This window comes from Orcinus orca, chromosome 21, assembly GCF_937001465.1.
Source record: "Orcinus orca chromosome 21, mOrcOrc1.1, whole genome shotgun sequence".
NCBI lineage: Eukaryota > Metazoa > Chordata > Mammalia > Artiodactyla > Delphinidae > Orcinus > Orcinus orca.
The window spans coordinates 23,019,874-23,043,037 of NC_064579.1; the positions used below are offsets into that span (position 1 = coordinate 23,019,874).

Here is a 23,164-nt window from a genome sequence, read left to right on the forward strand (position 1 = left end):
GCATGAGATGGACCTTTGAATTTTTCAAACATCAGGTTACATCCCCTTAGTGAGTCATGAAATCAATTCAGCAGGTTAAACCAGGAATATTTTTGTAGGATGTAAAATATAAGAGCATATAGAAAGTATTATTTCATGAAATTTTTGTTTACAGTTCCTCTTGTGTATTTAATTTTTATCATTCTCATACCAAGTCTATGGGATAGTATTATCATCATCCACATCTTACAGGTAAGAACAGAGACAAACAAAGGGCAACATGAACAGTCACCGGGGCTGGGATTTGGCCCTAGACAATCCGACAAACTCCTGTGGCCTCCACCTGTAAAGCTGTGATAACAGGGAATTCACGTCCTCCCAGCCCGTCACCGCCCCAGTGTCCCCGCAGATGCGTCGCGCCGGCTCTAGAAGGCGGCTCTATTTCCAGTCCTACGCGCCCCACCATCCCTCTGCAACCGTGTTCTTAGTAAAAGCTGCTCCTCGAAGCTGAAATCAAACAAGCGCAAAAGAAATAAAAGATACAGACAAGCATGTCTGAAAGAGAACACATTTATTCACATTATTCTTCTCCTTTTTGAAACTCCTACACTTTTAAACAATAAAAATCTCTGGGAAATGGGGTAGTTTTAAATTAAGATATTTTAACAAAGAGGATTTTCACAATATGATTTTTATTTACATGAATTTTCAGAAGTTTTAAATAGTTCTTTTCAAATCGCACAACATAACTAAAATCTCTTATTTAGACCTTGCACCTTTCTCAAAAACTTTTAGTTTAGGGAATTATGCTTAGAATCAGAATCTTGTTAACATACTTATAAATACAAACCTGCTTCATAAATGATCCGCCTTTCGGCTGCAAGCTGAACCTATTTGACACGTTTTGATGGTAAGCAAAGATATTTTTTAGACATCTTAAATTGCTCTGATTAAAACTTTCTGGAAGTTCTAATCAGTCACGTGCCTGCTTTCCGGTTCCTGTGGATGTATCCTGAGCACAGACTAGATTCACGAGGATGGATTTACCTGTGGTTTAGCCAACTCTGAAAGAGACACTCAGGGATTCAGAACTTTCCTGGGGCAGACACTGGCGCGTGTTCCCCTTGTCCAGTCATATTTCAGATGCTTATCTTTCCTCGGCCACTGCATGTGCAAATCCCTTACTTTGAAAAGACGTTACTACCCATAAAATGACTTTCAACAGTAACAAAGGACTGACATCCTTTCACGTCACACTGACAGATTTCAAATATTTATTAGTGAAAACTGTAAGAGAGGATAGATTTTCCTAATATTTTAAGCATGAGTTCCTCTGAAGAGTTGCTATAACATCCATTAACAAACAGCAAAGATTAACTTGTACCACGATCAAGCTACAGTTCACCATGGAAAACGTATACACTTCTGTCCAGCGTCTCCGTAAGAACAGCCGAGGCCCGTCCTGAACATCACGTGGCAGCAATGGAGGCATCGTCCATGAGTCTGCCCTGGGGCTGCCGAGTGGAAAACAAAACGGGTTTACAAAATGATAATGGCAACAGTAGCGCTATTAATTGAAGAGATTTTGAAGTTCTTGGAACTGTTTCACGAAAACAGAATAGACGTGTGCAAGTACCCAAACAAAATGTGTTGCTTTCCTCCTTTCCCCCCCACCCTCTTTCTTCACGTGAGCCGGGGATGGTGACGGCACAGCCTCCGTGCTGCCACACTCCCTCTGTGCCCAGTGGCAGACATCACCAGCCGATCACACCCACCCGCGGAATCTACCTCGTCACTACTTTTCTCTTAACCCGGTGTTCTGGCAGCTACCACCAATCTATCAATGCACCGCGCCTGAAAGGGAACCTGGCCACCATTCCTGCTCAAGCGGTAACGCTCTATCCTCTCTCCCTTGCTCGGCCTGTGTTCCGAGCTTTAAGCCGGCCACAAACCTGAGCTGACAGCAAGCTCTTTGGGATTCAAGGTTTCCCAGTCTCCTGTTTGAGAAAAAGTGATTCACAATGAACTCTAGGGTATTAACAACAAAGATTGCAAGGATTGAAGCAGCAGATAAAAACAAAATTTCCCTTTCTCGAAGTTCAGTGATTGAAAAAATTTAAAACATCACATCAGAAGAAGAAAAACTGAGAGTGATTAAAAGGTATCATGACTGTTTTTAGGTGTAAAATTTCTGACAGGTCAGCAACACCCCAGAGAGTCATCGAGTAGCTAAAAGAATGAAATTCTTGCAAGTGACTACTTTACTGCTGTACGTTAGCAGACCTCTGTGGGAAAAGCATGAGAGACGGTGTCTGGGACATGAACTAGATTAGCACTGCAACCTCAGCACCACAGCCCACTGCTGTGTTTCAAGCAGCTGATTCCTGTGGGTTCCCTGGAGCAGCGAAGGGGGCGCCCCCGCTCTGATCTGTTGCTGGGCAGCTTTATGTACGTATGTATGTATGTACGCATGTGTGCGTGTGTGTGTGAGTCAACAGGCATCTGAATGGGATGAACGAAAGAACAGGTCGCTGGTCTTTCATACTTCATGTAATTTGCAGGACTCATGGAGGACGTTTAGCTGTAGAAACAGAATAAATGGCTCCACCAGGTCAAATCCTTAACAAACACAGCTTTACAAACAGGGACAGAGAACAATAAATCTGTTTTCTTATCATGCAATAAGAAAACAAATCTATTTTGCGAAGGAAGAAAAATATGGATCCAAGCTTGCTCTAGGCGGCACTGTCCAACAAGACTCTCTGTGAAGAGGAAATGCTCCACATCAGTGCTGCTAGCTGCACGCCTACTGAGCGCTTGCGACACGGCTAGTGCAACTGGTAACTAAGCTTTAAATTAAGTTTTAATTAATTTGAATCTCAATAGGCACATGTGCTCGTGGCTACCATACTGGAATAGCACAGGTCTAAAGGTTAATAAAGGTATGACGGGATGTAAAATTTTAGTCAGTGATTGTTCATGAAGTGGAAAAAGGGTAATCCTCATTCACTGCCCTTAGTGTGACAGGTAAAACAATTTTAATTATTGAGTTTTCCCAGATGATAAAGGAGCTGGCTCTGAATAATGCAGTCAATGATTTTAGCAGCAGTCAAGTTACTAGAAGATGGTTCTTAAATTTAGAGAAGAGATCATGGCAGTTAGAAAAGGGTGTGCTGATTAGGTTAAAACTTATGAATGTTTACTTTTCTGGAACCTTTCCTTATGGACTTAAAACACCACCACCCAGAAGAGGTTTACTGTGAAAGAAAATCAGAAGACGGAACTAGATTTATCTGGGATTAGTTTGGGTGTTCTGAGCACTTCAGGGAAAGGAATGAAAGAGATTAACTGATGGGAACAAAATGCTGGTTCCTCAACATGACCAACTCTCACATCTCAAACAAGCTCTGTTTGTTCGGCTAGAATACGATCAGGTCTGTACATCGATACATACTTTCAGGCTGATGAAAGCCATACTTCTGAGTTTAGGAAGAGCAAACTTTGGAGGGTCAAACAGCTAAAAGGACATCAGAGACCACCCATCCCACCGCCACTCCCCAACCCAGTCATGACTTCTCCCCTGCAGGGTAACCTCAGACATGACAGTGAGGAACAGCAAGGGAAATGGCTTTAGAGTGTGATGAGGTGGAAATGTTAAAAAAAGCCACTGCTGTGTGCAGGCGGGCGGTATATGGGAAATCTCTGTACCTCCCTCTCAATTTTGCTGTGAACCTGAAACTGCTCTAAAAAAAATAAAGTCTTAAAAAAACAAAAAGGCCACTGTTTAAACACAGGAGATCCAAAATTATGAGATTTAAAAAATGATAATTTAAAAGTATGGTATAAAAGGGAACCCTTTTGCACTCTTGGTGGGAATGTAAATTGATACAGCCACTATGGAGAACAGTATGGAGGTTCCTTAAAAAACTAAAAATAGAGCTACCATACGACCCAGCAATCCCACTACTGGGCATATACCCTGTGAAAACCATCATTCAAAAAGAGTCATGTGCCACAATGTTCATTGCAGCTCTGTTTACAATAGCCAGGACATGGAAACAACCTAAGTGTCCATCGACAGATGAATGGATAAAGATGTGGCACATATATACAATGGACTATTACTCAGCCATAAACAGAAACGAAATTGAGTTATTTGTAGTGAGGTGGATGGACCTAGAGACTGTCATACAGAGTGAAGTAAGTCAGAAAGAGAAAAACAAATACCGTATGCTAACACATATATATGGAATCTAAAAAAAAAAAGGTTCTGAAGAACCTAGGGGCACGACAGGAATAAAGACGCAGACGTAGAGAATGGACTTGAGGACATGGGGAGGGGGAAGGGTAAGCTGGGACGAAGTGAGAGAGCGGCATGGACTTATATACACTACCAAATGTAAAACAGATAGCTAGTGGGAAGCAGCCGCATAGCACAGGGAGATCAGCTCGGTGCTCTGTGTCCACCTAGAGGGGTGGGATAGGGAGGGTGGGAGGGAGACGCAAGAGGGAGGGGATATGTGGATATATGTATATGTATAGCTGATTCACTTTGTTGTAAAGCAGAAACTAACACACCATTGTAAAATAATTATACTCCAATAAAGATGTTAAAAATATAAAAATAAAAAAATAAAAGTTTGGTATAGAATAGAAGCTTAGAGGGTTAATAAAAATGATTTGTTTTGCAGATGCAAAAGAAAAACATAACAAAACTGTGTAAGTCTAGAAAGGTAACAGGTGGGATGATTATGACACATACATGAACACAGGCTAACTTACAATTTACCAAATCCCAGATTATATAAACAAGGCTTCCCCAAAGCCTGACAGATACAAAAACGGAAATTGTAACTTGTCATCCAAAAAGGGGGTATAAACTTAAAAAGAGAACATACAAGGGACTTCCCTGGTGGCACAGTGGTTAAGAACCCACCTGCCAATGCAGGGGACACGGGTTCGAGCCCTGGTCTGGGAAGATCCCACGTGCGGTGAGCAACTAAGCCCGTGCGCCACAGCTACTGAGCCTGCGCTCTAGAGCCAGCGAGCCACAACTACTGAGTCTGCGCTCTAGAGCCAGCGAGCCACAACTACTGAGCCCGCATGCCACACTACTGAAGCCCACACTCCTAGAGCCCATGCTCCACAACAAGAGAAGCCACCGCAATGAGAAGCCCGCGCACTGCAACAAAGAGTAGCCCCCACTGGCCACAACTAGAGAAAGCCCGCACACAGCGGCGAAGACCCAGTGCAGCCAAAAATAAAAAAACAAAGCAAAACAAAACAAAAAACAGTGTGATCCTCTATCAATTATTTTTAAAAAAACACAACAACAACAACAATAAAAAAAGAGAACACACAGGATTCACATATGTTCATGTATCTCTGGTTACCAAGGGAAACCAGAACTATCTGGAGAAACAGCCTTCATTTAGGCATCAAGAGTGGCTTAACCTGAGGCAAAGCGATGACAATCCTACAGGGTCCTGTACTGAAGGAACCTGGAAATCGTATCACTGTTAAAAAATCAAAATATTAAACCAGAGTATAGCTTCTGACTGGTGGTCGCTTTCAGAAAAGACCCAAATCCAGTAGTATTACACAGTTAGAATCAGAGAAGTTCAGGGACTGTATTCAGAAAGTTAATCCATTTTGATTAAAAAATAGTTACAAATTAACTACAATTTTAAAACATACTTTTAAAAAGTAAACAAAAAATTAAAATAAAGAAATTTAAAAAAGAAAAACAAAAATAGAAATACACTTTACTAAACGCCAAAGAAAAACCATGTTTAAGGATGCCAGGAAGATAAACCTTTACCCAAGGGAATAAAAATCTTTGAAATTACATCTAGAAATATCTATAAAATAGAAATCTAAAAAAAATCTATAAAATAATAACTTTACAGAAATGAATAGCAATATTGCCAAATTTATACAGTAACAGTCAAAGTCCTATCCTGCTAGTCTCCAAATACTTAGTGAAGTTTACATGAAAAGACATCTTCTTTTGTTTGTTTTCAAGACAGTGAATTTAAAAAGCAGAAAATGTCTAAGCCTCACCTTTACAAAAATCCTGGTGGGTATAAAACGCCTGAGCAGTTGATTTGTGAAGTTGGGGAACCTGAGCAAGTTGATGTTGAGAGACGGTAGCTGCTGATACCCGGCCATCAGAGGGTAGAAATTATATAACATTTCCTGTTCGGTGCCAGGGAGGATACGTAATCGAATCTAAATCACAAAAGTTATAGAGAAAGATGATCAAATATAGATATCAAATATATCTATACGACGTTACCCATACATTACTAGCAAATGATAGGACACCTAAATCTTTCTGGTGAAATATTCACACGCTCTCCTATCCCTTCTTCCAGACAGATACCAAAATATACAGCGAATTAATGAGGTCAGGATCATGCAGTTAACAAACGTAACAAAAACATGTGCATGATTTCTCAGTTTCTACCAACATCTAAAAGGCAACCTGTACCTGCTTAACAATGGGACCACAGTGTGGATCAGTATTTCCTGTGCCTTAGACCAGGCAGGCTTTATAGGCACGGCACAGGGCGCTATGGGATAACGTGCGGAAAAGCATCTTTGTAAACATTATGTCAACATGAGACAAACAGATTGTTTCCTGTGTTTTGTGTTAGGGACTCTACCTTTGAGGTAAGGTGAGTAACTTCAGGGGAAGAAAAGATGTTTGTACTTTAGGAAAGAACACCAACAGGTAAGGTTTTTGGTATCTTACATTATCTAATTATTTTTAAGTCAATATGTGAAAGAGATCAAAACAATCAAGAAAAGCTTACTCATTTGCAAGTGAGTACATATAGGTGCATGTTGCGTCAGAGATAATACATGTGTGTGTAACCAACATATTACAGCTAATATTATATTTGGTATACACTATAAATTTAAATTACTGTACAGATTTACAGTATACTTCATGTGTAATTCTACTTTCATTTAACTGCAAACACAGCACTAAGGACATGCCCAGCCATGGCATGGCTGGTGAGTCAGGGCGGATGCTACTAGGTGTTAAGACAAGTTTGTGCTCTAATTACATCCTTATCTTACTGACCACTGAGGTGTGTCCCTGTTGCCACTCTTTTTTGTTTTGTTTTTGTTTTTGTTTTTGTTTTGGCCACACTGCACAGCTTGCAGGACCTCAGTTCCCTGACCAGGGATTGAGCCCAGGCCCTGGCAGAAAGCCCAGAATCCTAACCACTAGGCCACCAGGGAGCTCCCCTCTGTGGCCACTTTGAAGAGGAGGACAGTATTCTCACTGCAACATGGTTTTGCCTGAGAGTGTACGTCCCACTCAAAAATCTGATGAACTTTTCTACCCCTGATTTGAATAGATGAATCAAAACATCTTAATCACTTACTTTTATGTATAGATACAAAATCGTGCCTACACGAAACAAAGATAAGTAAATTCTATGCAAGATCAAAATCCCTTAAAAACTGTACTGATAGTTCAGAAGGGAATTAAGCTTTGATCTGTGTGGTCATGCCTCAAGGCCTCAAATTAAAAGACACACACACACACAAACTCATTAGTAATAAAAGGGATATTTTTAAATTTTCAGGAATTCTATTGTAGTCCAAGAATTTGTGAACTCCTGTTTTATATGGAGAAAGAACCTATATGTGTGATCTCAAAGCAAAAAGGGTTGCCCATTTAACTCAGTTCTATAGCAAGCTGTAATTAACCTTCAAAAGTGACTGAAGATTCCCCACTATCAAAACAACAGGGACCACAGTCAGCCTTATCAATTCATTTGTACACAAAATGTACAGCTTTCCACTTCCTGGCCATACTTTTGTGTCTTCATAAACAACCCAAAGAGATATGACCTGTACCTGTTTAAGACCTGAGAACATGAAGGCATCACTGGGCTCCACAGAAATCTCCACATCTTGAACTAAGTCAGTCTTATTCTGGAGGTGATACTTGACTGGTAACGACTCTCTAACACGCCCGAATGATGGCAGATCTGCAGAGAAAGATGACACATTACTCTTGGTTTAAAAAAAAAAAAAAAAAGCTCACCATTTATGGGTTCTTTTTTTTTTTTTTTTTTGTGGTACGTGGGCCTCTCAATAAAGTAAATATTCTTCCTGGATTTTTTTGATCAAATAAAATGTGAGTGCCGTTACCTGCGTTCACATGGAGAGGGATATTTTCTACAATCACGTGTGGCAGAGTGATGACAGTGCTGATGACAGGGATGTCGTCCATGGCTGAAGTCCTACAGCAGAAAAAGGTACCTTTTAAATCCACATTTCACGCGAGAAGTTAATAAATCAAAACCAGGGAACACGTATATTCACCAACTAATTACGAAGGAAATATAAATTATTCCTTTTCTAAAAGTTTATTAATGGAAGGAGTTTTGTGAAGAGCTTTTACAATCCCATTTTTGTTTTGAGGATTTCCGATTAACAAATGCTGTAACTCAAGGCTGCTGTTTGGTCCCAGTGATGAAGTAAGGAGTTGCGTCAGAATGTAAGTCAACGGCACACGAGCACGCCACGTAACATAGTGTTTTGGCAGCAAAGTGTTCTCAATGTCAGCAGCAGTGCGGTGCTTTACATTATGACACAAACACCTTCTCACACCAAGGACCATCTCCAGACGAGCACCAGACCACTGGACATGCCCTGCTGAAACTGCACTGTGGGCACACAGGAGAAACTGAAGACTAAAAACATTTTACTATCAGTAGACACAGTGGCATTCCAATATTCCTGAGATAAAGTGAGTTACATTATGAGACTGTCAGATATTTTTCCCTGTAGTACAGTCAGGGTGGGAACTCCTGGCATCTATCTGACTGCTGAGCATGTACGTAGAGGTGGAACCGCTGTGACACTATTACAGTAGTGCAAACCACTGACGGGCAAAAGCACCCAACCTCTCACCATTGAGAAATACATGTCTTTTTTTTTTTTTTTTTTTTTTTTTGCGGTACGCGGGCCTCTCACTGTTGTGGCCTCTCCCGTTGCGGAGCACAGGCTCCGGACGCGCAGGCTCAGCGGCCATGGCTCACGGGCCCAGCCGCTCCGCGGCATGTGGGATCCTCCCGGACCGGGGCACGAACCCGTGTCCCCTGCATCGGCAGGCGGACTCTCAACCACTGCACCACCAGGGAAGCCCCAAGAAATACATGTCTTTATAGTAACACAGCAGAGTAATTAAGCAGCACCTTCAAAATGCTGTTTTAATTCCTATAAACATGTGAATTAAACTAAACATCAATATGGTAAATTCAAGGGGGGGGGGAAGAAAGACAAGTCAATTTTTTAAAAATAAAATTACCTATTTTTCCTTTCTCATTTTTATTATCTTAATTACTGTTTCAAGACTTATAAGATAATTGAGCCATGCCAAGAAAATAACACATGAAATACCATGCATCTACCTCCTGGCCTAAGAGAACATAAGAACATAGCTGAATCTTCCTGTGTACCCCTTCCCACTTGCATCCCCCCAACCTCCACTCTAGAAGTAACTACTAGCCTGAATTTGGCTTCTATCATTCCTATGTGTTTCTTTATGCTTTTCCAAATTATACGTATAGCCCTAAGAAACATGTTTTACGTGTTTTCTAATACTATATATATGCAATTTGTTCATATTCTGCAGTTGCTTTGTTTCATTTAGTATTAATAGGCTGATAGGTGTAGCTCTGGTTCCCTCATTTTCACTGCTATATAATATTCCACTGTACGAATGTGCCACAATTTATCCAATTTCCTGTTGGTGGACATTTATTTTCTAACTTTTAACTATCATAAGTAGTGCCGCTATGAACATTCTCAGACATGTCCCCTTTGTGTATGTTTTTGAATCTTTTCTAGGACTGACTGCAGGGTATAGCCATCAGATTTACCTGGTACTGCCAAATATATTTCCAGAGCAATTGTTCTAATTTATACTCCTCCTCTTGACAAATTTTGCACTGTTTAACCTTTTTATTTTTTCAAAGTAGTGGGAGTACAGCTGAATCTCAGATAAACTTATAAGGCTGACCTTCTCTCCCCCTATGTTTACTGGCCATCCAGCTTCTTCTGATCACTGTACTGCCTACTCAAGTATTTTTCTCAACTCTCAGTTAAGAGACTTGTGTTTTTCTTATGATCTGAAGAAGTTCTTGATCTGAATTCGAATCCTTTGTCAGTTTTAGATGTTGCAAATAGCTTCCCCCAGTTTGTATTTTCACTTTCTTCATGCTGTTTTCTAATGAACTGAGAAACAATTTTGAGAAATCAAATTTATCCATTTTAGTGGCTTGTACTTTTAGGGTCTTATTTAAAGAAATTCTTTCCTATGCCAAAGTCATAAAATGATTCTCTTATTTTTTTACTAAAAGTAATAAAGTTTTGCTTTTTACTATTAAACTTTAATAAACCTGGAATTTTTATATACAGTATACAGTGGTACAGCAGATATCCCATTTTTTTCCCAAGTCAATATCCAACTCTTTACCACCAATTATAAAGCAGTTCCTCCTTCCCCTACTGATCTATAATGCTACCTCTGTGAAATGTAACTTCCATGTGTGGATCTGTGGAACTATGTCTAGACTCTCTCTTCTGTTCCATTGGTTTATTTATATCTCCCAGAGCCAATACCATAGTGATGACTACTTACAATAAGTCTTAGAATCTGGAAGAGCAAGTACCCTTGCCTAGTTGTACTTCTTCTGGAATATTTTGACTATTACTGCCTCTTTGCCTTTCCATACAAATTTTAGAATCAAGAGTGTCAAGTTCCACAAAAACAAAAACAAAACAAAACAAGCTGTTGGGATCCTGAAGGACACTGCATTGAATCTATAGAACAATTTACAATATTAAATCTTATCCAAACCCTATCAGAGATTATTTTGTATCTCTCCCATTTATTTAGGTCTTCCTTTAATGCTTTAAATTTTTATAATTTTCTCCATAAAGGTGACATCTTCTACTAGATGTATTCCTGTGTATCTTACCATTTTGTTGTTATGTAAATGACACCTATTTAAAAAATATTTTCCCTAGACGTTTATTACTGATATATAGAAATTCAGCTGATTTTTGTATGTTGATGTTATATCCAGCAACCTTGCTGAGACTCTTTATAATTCCAATAACTTGTTGATCCCCTTGGGTTTTCTATGCGAACAATCCTATTCACTGTAAATAAGGGCAGTTTCTCCTAATGTTTTTAATGGTTGGTTCTATCATCAGAATTAATTTGGCTAAAATTGCATAATAGTTCACAAATTGTAACAAACACAAACGAAAGTTTATCCTTTTAAATCTTTGTGTTTTTGACAGAAGGTCAATGACAGCATGTGACTTCTAGTTTGTTCTCCAGGCTGACAGAAGCTCTCAACTATTAAATGACAATGAGAAGGACTTCCCTGGTGGCGCAGTGGTTAGGAATCCACCTGCCAATGCAGGGGACACGGGTTCGAGCCCTGATCTGGGAATGTCCCACATGCCTCACAGCAACTAAGCCCGTGTGCCACAACTACTGAGCCTGTGCTCTAGAGCCCGCGAGCCACAACTACTGACCGCACGTGCCGCAACTACTGAAGCCAGCGTGCCTAGAGCCCGTGCTCCACAACAAGAGAAGCCACCGCGATGAGAAACCCGTGCACCACAACGAAGAGTAGCCCCTGCTTGCCGCAACTAGAGAAAGCCCATGTGCAGCAACGAAGACCCAACGCAGCCAAAACTAAACATAAATAAATAAATTTATTAAAAATAAATAAATGAATAAATAAATAAATGACAATGACACATAATAAAGGCATTAGAATAACACAAATAATGAAGAAAAGGTAGGGCTGATACAATTTTACCTCTTCCAGGAGATAATATAATGCCCAGTTGCTACTCCACCTTCAACATTTCCAACAGATGGGCAACGAAGACAAAAGCATTCACTGGCACTCTCTGCAGTCCGTAAGACAACTACAAGAAAGAGACTCATAATCCTCATGTAGTGATTTCATCTATAAAAAGAGAGCTTTACATCCAAGAAATACAACAAAAAAGAATACTTTATCAATTATACATTATTTGTAGAGACTTGGAAACTAAGGCTTAGAGATGTTAAATGACTTTTTCAAGGAGACAGGTAAACAGAGCAAATGAAATGACTCACTTAAACAGAGCAAATAAAATGGCTCACTTATATTTGGTCTTAAGAATGCATCATGATTTTTTCCCCTCACAATATCTGCCCTTATAACCTAGTTGAGCACAAGTTTGCTTGGGTTAACATTCAAACTAATTTTTATTCTCTCTAACAGCTCGAGAAATATACAAAAGCCCAAAGTACCCTGAACCAGAAAGGTAATATCGCCTCTATAAACTGTTTTCAGTTGGATAATTTAGAAAACTTATCGTCTGCTTTTCTGTATTTTCCAAAGTTTCTTTGGTAAACATCTTTTCCCATTTCAAATTATAAACAACAGTAAACATCAATTAAAAATTATAAAAAACAATCTATAAAAACTCCAAATATGAAAAAACACTTTATCTTCAATTACATTTTTCAGTCACTTTCTTACAGTATCAAGAATCTGATTTTTAAAAAAATAAGGTATACTCAAGCAAATTGTAAATGATGCTAATTCTAACTTAATTCTAAGTGTACCTGCTTTTTGTGAGTGTAAGTCTCAAATTCCCTTCCTTAGCAAAAAGCTAACTCTTACACCACCAGCCTACACACGCACACACACTACTGTCTCCTGCTAGTTAAGGGGGATGGTCCACATTCTCACCGTTGTCCACCTGGGACTCCAGCTGGTCCACGGGTGTCATGGAAGGAGCAAGCTGCAGCTCACTGGAGACAATGGTGAGGGCCCAGGGAGAGGCACTCAACAGGTCCGTCATCAGCAGGAAGGGGATGTCGGCATAAACCCTTTCCAGGTGCTCAAACTGTCACGGATGGAGACAAAGGTCTGTCAGGAAGTAAGTTAATCCATTTTCTCTTTTCTGTTAATTTCTACAACCTCAATGATTTCCAGTATGCTTCACAGGAACGTACCTTTGTAGAAACAAATTTAACTGCAACGTCAAATGGAAAGACGGTTTCTATTGTTACAGTTTCATCCTGCAAGGAAATGTAAAGGGCACAATCAATGGCTTTTCTAAATCTTAACAACAAATGAAGTTTTAAAAACAGAAGGCATACAAAACACAATCGATTACTGATCAATAAATAATTCCAATTTAAAAATTAAGAAGCTAGGATCTTTCCCTTAGGTAGTATTTGTAAGAATCTATGCAGAGAGCAGACTAATAGTTCTAATTATCTGTGGTTTTGTAACAGTTCACACTGCAAAGTGCTTTCTCATACATTATCTATCTCAGGATCTAGCAACAGTGGGCAGGGTAGGCACTGTCACCATTTTACAGAAGAAGAACCAGAAGTTAAGGAAGGTTAAGTGATTGGCCTTAAGCCACAAAACTAGTGGTGCAAAGCCTAGAATCCGGGTCTTCTTTTTGTCTAAGTCCTTCACCTCACCTTGACTCAAGACAACTAAAACAATGATAATAATAATAATAATAATGTAATATGACATAGCATTATAATCACTGCACACATATTAGGAAATGCTCACAGTAACTCAAGGAAACAGACACCAGTATCACTGCCATTTTAAGATGAAGTGGTCACACAGCTAGTAGGTGACAAAGGCAGAAACTGAACCAAATCTGACCCTGGAGCCTGGACTCAACCATCCTGCTCCATCTCCTCTGCACAGGGCTGTTCAAAAACCAGTGGGCTTATAAAGCAGAAACTAACACACCATTGTAAGCAACTACACTCCAATAAAGATGTTAAAAAAAACCCAACAGAGAACGAACAGTGGGCTTACTACATCTTTTTAAAAAACAACCCACACTGTTGGTGAGAAACCTTTAAAAAAGACCACGTTGGGTTAAGACTCCGGCTGTAAGGCCAAACGGATCTGGACTTTATTCCTGGCTGGATACGTACTTACTAGCCATGTAGACCTTGGACACAGTGATGTGACCTTGGGAAGGGTATATGGTCTCTTTAAGTCTCAGTCCTCCCAAGGTTGTTGTGATAATTAAATGAGATAATGCACACAAAACACTCAGTGAAATGCCAACATCATTTTTATTATTATTATATGCTTCAAATTATTTCCTCTCTCAATTATTATCAAGCTATCCCACCCCTCTAGGTGGTCACCAAGCACCGAGCTGATCTCCCTGTGCTATGCGGCTGCTTCCCACTAGCCATCTATTTTACATTTGGTAGTGTATATATGTCCATGCCACTCTCTCACTTTGTCCCAGCTCACCCTTCCCCCTCCTGGGTAAAATAATTTTGAAAAATAATCATTACAGCCTTTTGCGAAGCTTCACAATACACACTAGCAAATTTAAATGCTGTGCTAAGTCCTGAAGTAAAAATACCGGTTTAACACCCTTTAACCCAGTATTTTCCAAACATATTTGACCAATTAATTCTTTTCTTGTGTAATATCTATTTCTATTCCTCAGAATTAGCGTCCCTTACAAGCACATCTTGGTAATGTACTGGCTGATAGAAGAATAAATACATTCTTCTCTAAAAAAGTGGCATGTACCTCGATGATCTCATGTCTTGAGAACACTGCTTAAAGATGTAGCAGCACACTGGTTTCGCTCGAGTTCAGGATAGTTCCGAGGTAGCAAACGGTTATTTCAAAGTACATTCCAAGTCTACCATCAGCTTCATTATCAGAAGTAGAAACAACATCCAAGGCTTAGGACTTTAAATGTGCACAGAACTTTAACGTTCTTATTTTCTAGATGAGGAGATGGAGGTCGAAAGGAGTTACCTGGCTGACCTGGGTTCAGGATTTAGGAGGCAGTGCTGAGACTGGCACCCTTATCTCCTAGTTCACCAGTAGGGTCTTTTAATTATATCAGGCTGGTGAAATTTTTGACAGTGTATTATATGCCTTCCTCCCTGCCACTTGGGGAATCCTCCTGAACTCTCTTAGGATGGTTTTGTTTCCCAGTGACGTATAAAACAGCCTGCGACCCAGCCCTGTGCAGTGACCAAACTACAAACCCCCAAATTCCTAGGGCTTCTCCTCTGCTGGACTGAGGACCCCATTCCTAAGAAAAGGCTGCCAGGACTAAGAAGATACCAAATATCATCATTTTCCATTAATAAAAGGGGATACAAGCATTATATACAATGTGGTTAAGTCTATATAAAAACACGTCCCCCTGCAATCTCTTGAAACAAAAAAGACCGATAAGAAATTCATCAAGGAGTTAATAGCAGCTGCCCCGGAGTTGTTGGACCCGATAGCTTTCTTATTTCTTCCTCACCAATGTGCACTCACCAAAAAGTGATGTTCAAAAGAATCTTTTTTACTAACAGAAGAAATATTCCACAAAGGGAGACCTCCCTCCCACAAGATCTTCTTCATATTAGCCAACTTACAGATTTTATCTAATGTGTGATTTTATAAAGAAGCAGATAGGTTTAGAGTCTCAAGACTTTTTTGCATGAGATCTTAAAGCTTTTGGTTCTCTGTACAAAAAAACCATATAGGCCAATTTTCTAATGTTTGAGCAATGAATACCATATCATCCCATCATTTACAATAAACATAAATGATAAAAAAAATCAACAGATGTTTCATTAAAACTTGTAATGGACTGTAAGCACCTATGCTGTTTATTTTACAGGTTAACTAAGATAATACAAAATAGGAAACACTCCAAATATGGTATTTCTCGAAGTAGCTATGAAATAAATACCTTGTGACACTTGCAAACAATTTCTTTTTCTTCAATAGTTGTATTGATCAGGTAAGAAACATACACAAGAAACATTCTTGAGCCCACTGTTCCACAGCGAACATATAACATTTTTTCCAGCTGCAACAAAATAAAAGTATTTTAGTTTAATTACTATTACAGAGATTGCCTCCTGATATATATTCTAGGATAATGCTCCCACCTTTCAGAGTTTACTGTACCAACTGGCTAAATTCTTGAACACTTTTTATAGCTGTTCCTGTCGCAGCATGAGTGGGATCATTACTACTCCATCTTTTTTTTATTACCATTCTCAATTTCCCAAGAATTCTTTGTGTTTGGCTTGGAAATAAAAGTTGACCGAAAGGTTATTTAACTAAGCTACAAATTTTGTGTTATTTAGTTATTTTATCAGGCAATGAATTCTCCACATTAGCATCGTTTGTTCTAAAATCCCTTGTATGAAAACTGAAGACATTTTACACATTAAATATGTGAAATGTGAATAAAACGTGCATTAGTTGAATCACTTTTTTAGTCTCGGGATATGCTGTTAAAATGCTCTAAAACTAAAACTCACTACATATTTAACACTACAGCCTAACCGATTTCCTCTCCAATCACAGTTGGCCAAGTTCACCTGCTCCCCGGGATGTAGGTCTCCAACAGGTATGTCAGTGAGTAGAGCCGGGTAGGACTCATCACACGGTTCTGTTCCATGAAGAGTCACATGAGTTTTCTGAGTTAAATTGGCATCCTGTCCTAAAAGTATGAATGTTGGCGTTTTAAAAATACAGGAAATTCAATCGCTATCTTGACAATTAATACTGCATAGAGAGCACTAGATCATAACCATTTTTTAAACCAACTTCCTGAAGTTGATATCACTGATGTTTATTTTATGTTGGAGCAACACGGCTCAAATTTTAAAAAGGCAAGTTTACCGGGTTTTAAACCAGCAGTGAGCTTCACGTCTCTGATGCAGGTCTTCTCGTGGGATTGCACAGTCACAACCAAACAGTACATTTCGTTAGTCAGGGCAGGAGGGTCATGTCGCAGATGGACAGAAATGTTTGGAACTCTGGAAATGATCCTTTGGGAAAAAATGTTAGCTAAGTCACTGATTTTTTAAAAGAAACAAAGTATTCAAAAGAAGTGAGGTGACCTTCTCCCATCTGCCCACCAGGCTGACTCACATGGTGCTCGCCTGGATCACTATGCTGTCCCAGTGAAGCTCGCTGTCGGGGAGCCTGGGCCTTCTTTTGAAAGAACGGGCGGCCTGTAAGGCTTCCTGGGTGGAAGCGGCATCTCCTCCTCCCCCCTGCCAATTCAAGACCACGCATCTTCCTGCCTCGCTGCCCAGAACCAGATCCAAGGATGTGATCTAGAAGGAGGAGGTCTGTCAGAAACGCCATCTCATACCAGTTCGTCACCATCCCCTCCCAACAAATTACAGCGTGGGCTGCTGGGCTGTGGCGTTCCTCGGACCCACGACGTGACACAGGTTGGAACACCTGCTGTGGGAGTCCAATCCCAGACCCTTCTCAGCTGTGACACTGGCTAGCCGTGTGTGGAGTTTCAACCTCTTCACCTTTAAACAAGGATAATGAGCTGACTCCCCAGCTCGGACACGACGGTGAGGTGCTGCTATCCCAGTGCTCGGCGTGGTGGCTGAAGGAGCAGACACTGCAGTAGTGGCTGCTGAGTGAAATCAATGAATGTTCTGCTAACCATTAACATACTCACAAGCTAACTCCTAGTGGCCACACGTATTCTTCCCGACGACATCAACAGTATTAGCAATGAAATTCTTTATTAACTGAATAAATGTCCTTTCCACTAAATCCCTTAACAAATATACTCAAAATAGTATTATTAATTATGATTTACACCTGGTAGGCTTCCTTAGGTACCTTGTAAAAAATTAAAACATGTCACGAGGGATTTAGCCAAAATCATGCAGAGTTTTTTTTTTAATGAATAAGCAAAAACTCTGGATATTGGTAAATAATAAAATCAACAGATTCACAGAAATTGTTATGAGAACATAGGGGTACAGCCTTAAGTTTCTGTCTTGGAAATGGTCTCTAGTTCACGTTAGCCGACCATTCCCGTTCCAGCCATGGGAGAGCAGCACTTCATGAGTGCTCACCTCGTCCTAGTCACTATCCCAGGAGATTTACGTTAACTAACTGATTTAATTCTCATGAAACACTGAGAAGTAGGTAATGTTACTATCCCCACTTTACAGATGAAGAAATGGAGACGCAAAGAGGTCAAGTGGCCCAGGGCCACAAGCAGGTGAGCCAGAAAGCTGGCATTGAAACCCACGTAGCTTGGCTCAGAGTTTATGCTCAATAAAAATATGACTTCCATCACGTATTTCTGAAAGCCATTTTAATTATCTACATTAAATGAATCCTTTGAAGTATATATCTTCATTTTTTCTTTAAAAATATGCAATCAGCAATGTTTAAAGGTCAAAATGATATAGCTCTTTAGTGTGAATTATGTCATATTTTACAAAATATAATTACTACATTATAATTATTAAATATAATTACTATATATATATATATATATATATATACAGTTTAAAATTCCTTAGCTGATTATGCAGCCATTAAAAATGAGGTTGGTCTCATGTACTAACAGGAAATGATGTCTAATATATCACTATCAAGTGAAAAAAGCCAACTACTGAATATTACGTATAACATATTCTCACTGGGCTTCCCTGGTGGTGCAGTGGTTGAGAGTCCGCCTGCCGATGCAGAGGACACAGGTTCGTGCCCCGGTCTGGGAAGATCCCACATGCCGCGGAGCAGATGGGCCCGTGAGCCATGGCCGCTGAGCCTGCGTGTCCAGAGCCTGTGCTCCGCAACGGGAGAGGCCACAACAGTAAGAGGCCCGTGTACCGCAAGAAAAAAAAACAAAAAAACAAAAAAACATATTCTCACTGAGGGGAAACCTACCAAAAAACCATAATGAATGGGTTCCCTTGGGAAGTCCAAGTGGAAGATTTTCATTTTTTACTTAATAAACTTCTGTATTATTTTTATTATAATTTTTTCTGACATACACATTATTTCATCACTTAAAATATTTTTTAAACACATTTCATAACTAACCTCAATTTTCTTTCCCACATCTTCAGTTTTTGCCACAAATTTAAATAAAAACTTCCTTGTTTCACCAGGAACTAAGCACATCTTTCCCTGAGTCAAATTTTCTAAAACGTCACTCGCTTTGGATGCTTCTTCGATTACACAGAACTGGTTGTATTCCTGAAAAAGAGGTGAGCAAGGGTCATGGTTTATGAACTCAAATGTCATATGTTTTGCTAACACTAAACACCGAATTACTTGGAGCTTGTTAAGGTTAACTGCACTGATACTGAAGCATTATGAATTTTCTATTAATAAAAGAAAAAGTATTTTTATGCCAGATGGTAGCAGTTAACCACTCACTGCTGCCACAAGATAAAGACGGTTCACACAGAAGCTGACCTCTGAAAACATTTATTTAGCCATCCCTTTCCTGGAGACAGAAACAAAGACTTTTTGTTTTGCGTCGGATGCTACTGTCTATCATCTTTTCTTAAAGAGCTTCCTTTTTACCTGGCTTCTGTGACACTATAATAGCTCCTGTTTCTCACTCTCCTGCTTTTCCCTCAAAGGTCTTTTTTCCCTCTTGTTCCCCTAATTCAGAGGTTCCAAAAGTTTCAGTCCTTAGCTTTTGGTTTTGCTTTTCTCTTTATGTTTACTTCACTGCAAAGTCTATCCATGTCTACGTATTCGGCACCTCTGTGCTAATATCTCCCACATAAAAACTTCTAATTCTGACCTATTCCTTAACTAAAAGCTTATATCCACAATTGTCTCAGGGATAATTCCACTAACACTTCAAGCTACCTTCCCAGAAAAGCACACTCCTTACAGATGAATAAACAGAGACATCTTTCATATACATATCTAAGGGATCACCATTCTCATCCTTTCAATAAATACTGAGAACTTTCCAAGAGCCATCTTCTATCCCAGCAGGTGAATTATCTTCACAGAAGATTTAATACAGTTAAGTTTTATACCTTCCTTCTAATTTTCATTTCTATTCCAGGCTTATGAAGCCTCGTACCCGCTACTTTTTTCTTTGTGATTTGCATCCTGCATTTCAAATAACATATATTCAGAATACAACTTTAAAAACAAATTGTTTTATATTTTATTTTAATATTTTTATTAGTTTAATTACAGATGTGGTCTGTGTTGCTAAAAGGGAAAAAGAAGGAAGGAAAAGAAATGCAATAGTAGGCTATGATGTGAAAGGAAAATGAGAGTGCCTTCCTTGACCCTCTAAATTCCAGATTTAGAATATTTCACAGTGAGTGAAAAAAAAAATGTCTGTCCTCTTGGAGCTTACATTCTAGTAAGAAAAACAAGCAATTTACCAAATAATCACATGACAAGAGTGAAACCACAGCTGTGACAAGTACTATGAAGGGTTATGTGAGCCTGGCTAGGTCAATCAGTCATGTAGGTCAGGCGAGGTGTCCCTGAGGAAGTGAGGCTTTTAAGGGGATAAAACATGAGGAGGAACTAAGCAAATAAAAGAGGAGGGAAGACCAATCCAAGCATAAGAAACAGCACATACAAAGCTCCTGTCCTAATACTGTATGATCTTACTTATATGTGGAATCTACAACTTATAGAAACGGAACTCATAGAAACAGAGAGTAGAATGAGGATTGCCATAGGCTTGGCGTTGGCAGAAATGGGAAGATGTCGGTCAAAGGGTATAAACTTCCAGTTATCAGACAAATAAGTCTTGGGGATCTAATGTATGGCATGGGGACTATAATTACTGTATTATTTACTTGCACGTTGCTAAAAGAGTAGATCCTAAATGTTCTCACAAAGACAACAACAAAAAGGTGATTATGTCAGGTGATGCATGTGTTAACTAACCTTACTATGGTAATCATTTTGCAAAATATGTGTATCAAATCATCATGTACACTTTAAACTTACACAATTTTATATGCCATATCTCAATAAAGCTGGAAAAATAAACAAACTGTTTTGGGCCTGCAAAAACCAAATAGCCCATCCTTTATCCATCCTATTCCCATTCTGTATCCTCTGTATACACTCAGCAATCCAAACTTACCTATTTTTAAATGACTCTTATTCCTTTATCTCCATTCCCATCACTAAAATCCTAATCCAAATCCTCATACTTTTGTACCTGGGTTCATACAAAGAGCCTCTGGTTTCTAAAATATCATTTCTTTCCCTCTATTTTGCTACTGGAATAAAGTTTCTTAAACATAAATTTCATGTTCTTGATTTAAAATTCTCAAAATAATTGGAATCCTTGGGTAATGGTTTGAAGTTGAATAAAACATACTAATCTTCAAGTGACCCAGGTTCATTTTACGAATTCTATTACAGGGACATTGCTCAGTTCTTATGAGTCAAAAAAAACCTATTTAAACCGATAACATTCTTTCTTTACCACCATTCAATAAATAAACAGGTAACGAATAGATGAATGAATAAATCAATCTTAAAAGGCTTCTATTGATACTTCCCAGACTGACTCTGCTTAACTCTCCAGGTTCCTCTAAGCCACGCAGCCTGACTCCCACTCACCCCACCTATGATCCCTCTGCTCTCGTGAGGCTGCTGTCTTCACTTGCCCAAAAACACAGAACATTCACTCCTGTTTCCATTCAGCGTTTCCTCATTGCCAAACACATCCTTTCCCTCTCATCTTTTTAAACCTATCTTAATTGCATCTTCAATTTTGAAACTTCCTCTTTTCTCCAGCATGCCTGCCATAACAGTATTTCTAGGCTACACACACATTTAGGCCATCTGTGAGCCAGTCCTGGCCTTGCTCCCAAAACGCTTATATTTTAGTGGGGTTGATATATGCTAAACTTTTTCAGGTTCACCATGATGCTAAGAATATTGTAACTCTCAATAAATGCTTGCTGGTTACAGCTCAGTACACTTTCTGTGTGACCAGAAAATTAGAAGTGAGCTTATAACTGAAACAGAATGTAATCAAGCACTTGACTACATCACACTATAAAAATGTTCAAATGTAGGAAATATAGTACGATCCCAATTCTGGAGAAAAAAGTTGCTTATATATGCGTGCACATAAGATGTCTAGACTATTCACGAAGTTAATTGTGACGCCCCCTAAGGAATGGAATTGGAGGAACACACATTTACTTTCTACTTTATATCCATCTATTCCACTTTCATTGCTTTAACATCAAACATATAACAGTTTTATAATATAAAGCTAATACCAATGTTAGAATAAAACAAATGGTTTTGAAAATTATATTCATTCTGAATATATCTTATTTGAAATTCAAGATACATGTTACAAAACTTTTTGTCTATGTGTAGACAAAGTTCTCAGGTTTCCTAAGCAGGGAGTGAAAACAAAAATTAGAATAGAAAAGTATAAAACTTGAATTGTGGATACAGAAGTTGAGAACTATAAATACAATTATTCTTAAATAGACTCTATCAAAATACATTTGTTAATATGAAACCATTAAGACCTAAAATTCACTAAGCACATTTTACCTCATTTAATAAGCTAAAATAAGATACACACATGGTAAAAACACCTTAAAAGGTGCCATTACCTGATTATTAAAGCTGACACAGAGCTTAGAAAACCTAATGGGATGTGGGCAGTCAGCCTTCAGATAAATATCGAACTGCACGGGAACGTCGACATGAAAACTTGGGGCGTGGAACTTGGCTTTGCATTGCACTAGAAATAAAACAAAAAGGGCCGAGTCAGACACCACCAGACACGCTAGACACACACACATTATTCTCTGGTCCACATCTGCTCTTCAGAAAGAAAACAGCTACACTGGATATTCTTACTGACTTCTGCACCTGAAGCATTTCAAAAGACATAAATCAAGCCAAATTTAAATAAACTCTAGCTCCAAAACCTCTCTAATTTTAAAAACATGGTTCCCCCTAAAATGTAACTGACACAGGATTTTAAAGAAAAAAGAACCATTTTGTTATTTTTAACTTATTTCAAAATACCTGCCTAGACAATAAAGCATAAACTTTTTAAATAACTGTCTTTCCAAATGCATTTCAAATAACATCTGAACTACAAACGAACAGAGTAAACGTTAAGACCTCAACTAAGTATTTAAAATTTTGACCATCTTTAAAGTCGATGGGCAGAAAATTAAAAAAAAAAAACAAAAAAAACCACACAGTTCATCTACAAAGTGACCGTACTTGGAAAATTCTTTGACTTCATTATTCTGTGTCTATTTATTTTGTAAAAATAAGGACGATTTCTCTAAAATAATACT

The 23,164-nt window shown here is 38.9% G+C and overlaps 1 protein-coding gene across 4 annotated transcripts in view; it reads right to left on the bottom strand.

Annotated features, from left to right (window-relative positions):
- Positions 1–533: 533 nt before the first annotated feature.
- Positions 534–23,164, bottom strand: part of TRAPPC11 (trafficking protein particle complex subunit 11) — a 40,185-nt gene continuing 17,554 nt past the window's right edge. For all 4 annotated transcript variants that reach the window (XM_033409198.2, XM_033409199.2, XM_033409197.2 and 1 more), the window contains 13 exons: positions 22,463–22,593; positions 18,921–19,076; positions 16,986–17,173; positions 16,734–16,882; positions 16,430–16,551; positions 15,790–15,909; positions 13,043–13,108; positions 12,777–12,933; positions 11,850–11,961; positions 8,155–8,246; positions 7,858–7,991; positions 6,043–6,210; positions 534–1,493 (listed from right to left, as the gene is read on the bottom strand). In XM_033409198.2, coding sequence (XP_033265089.1) covers positions 1,449–1,493; positions 6,043–6,210; positions 7,858–7,991; positions 8,155–8,246; positions 11,850–11,961; positions 12,777–12,933; positions 13,043–13,108; positions 15,790–15,909; positions 16,430–16,551; positions 16,734–16,882; positions 16,986–17,173; positions 18,921–19,076; positions 22,463–22,593 — 1,640 coding nt within the window. In that variant the 3' untranslated portion in view covers positions 534–1,448. The remainder of the gene's footprint in view (positions 1,494–6,042; positions 6,211–7,857; positions 7,992–8,154; positions 8,247–11,849; positions 11,962–12,776; positions 12,934–13,042; positions 13,109–15,789; positions 15,910–16,429; positions 16,552–16,733; positions 16,883–16,985; positions 17,174–18,920; positions 19,077–22,462; positions 22,594–23,164) is intronic.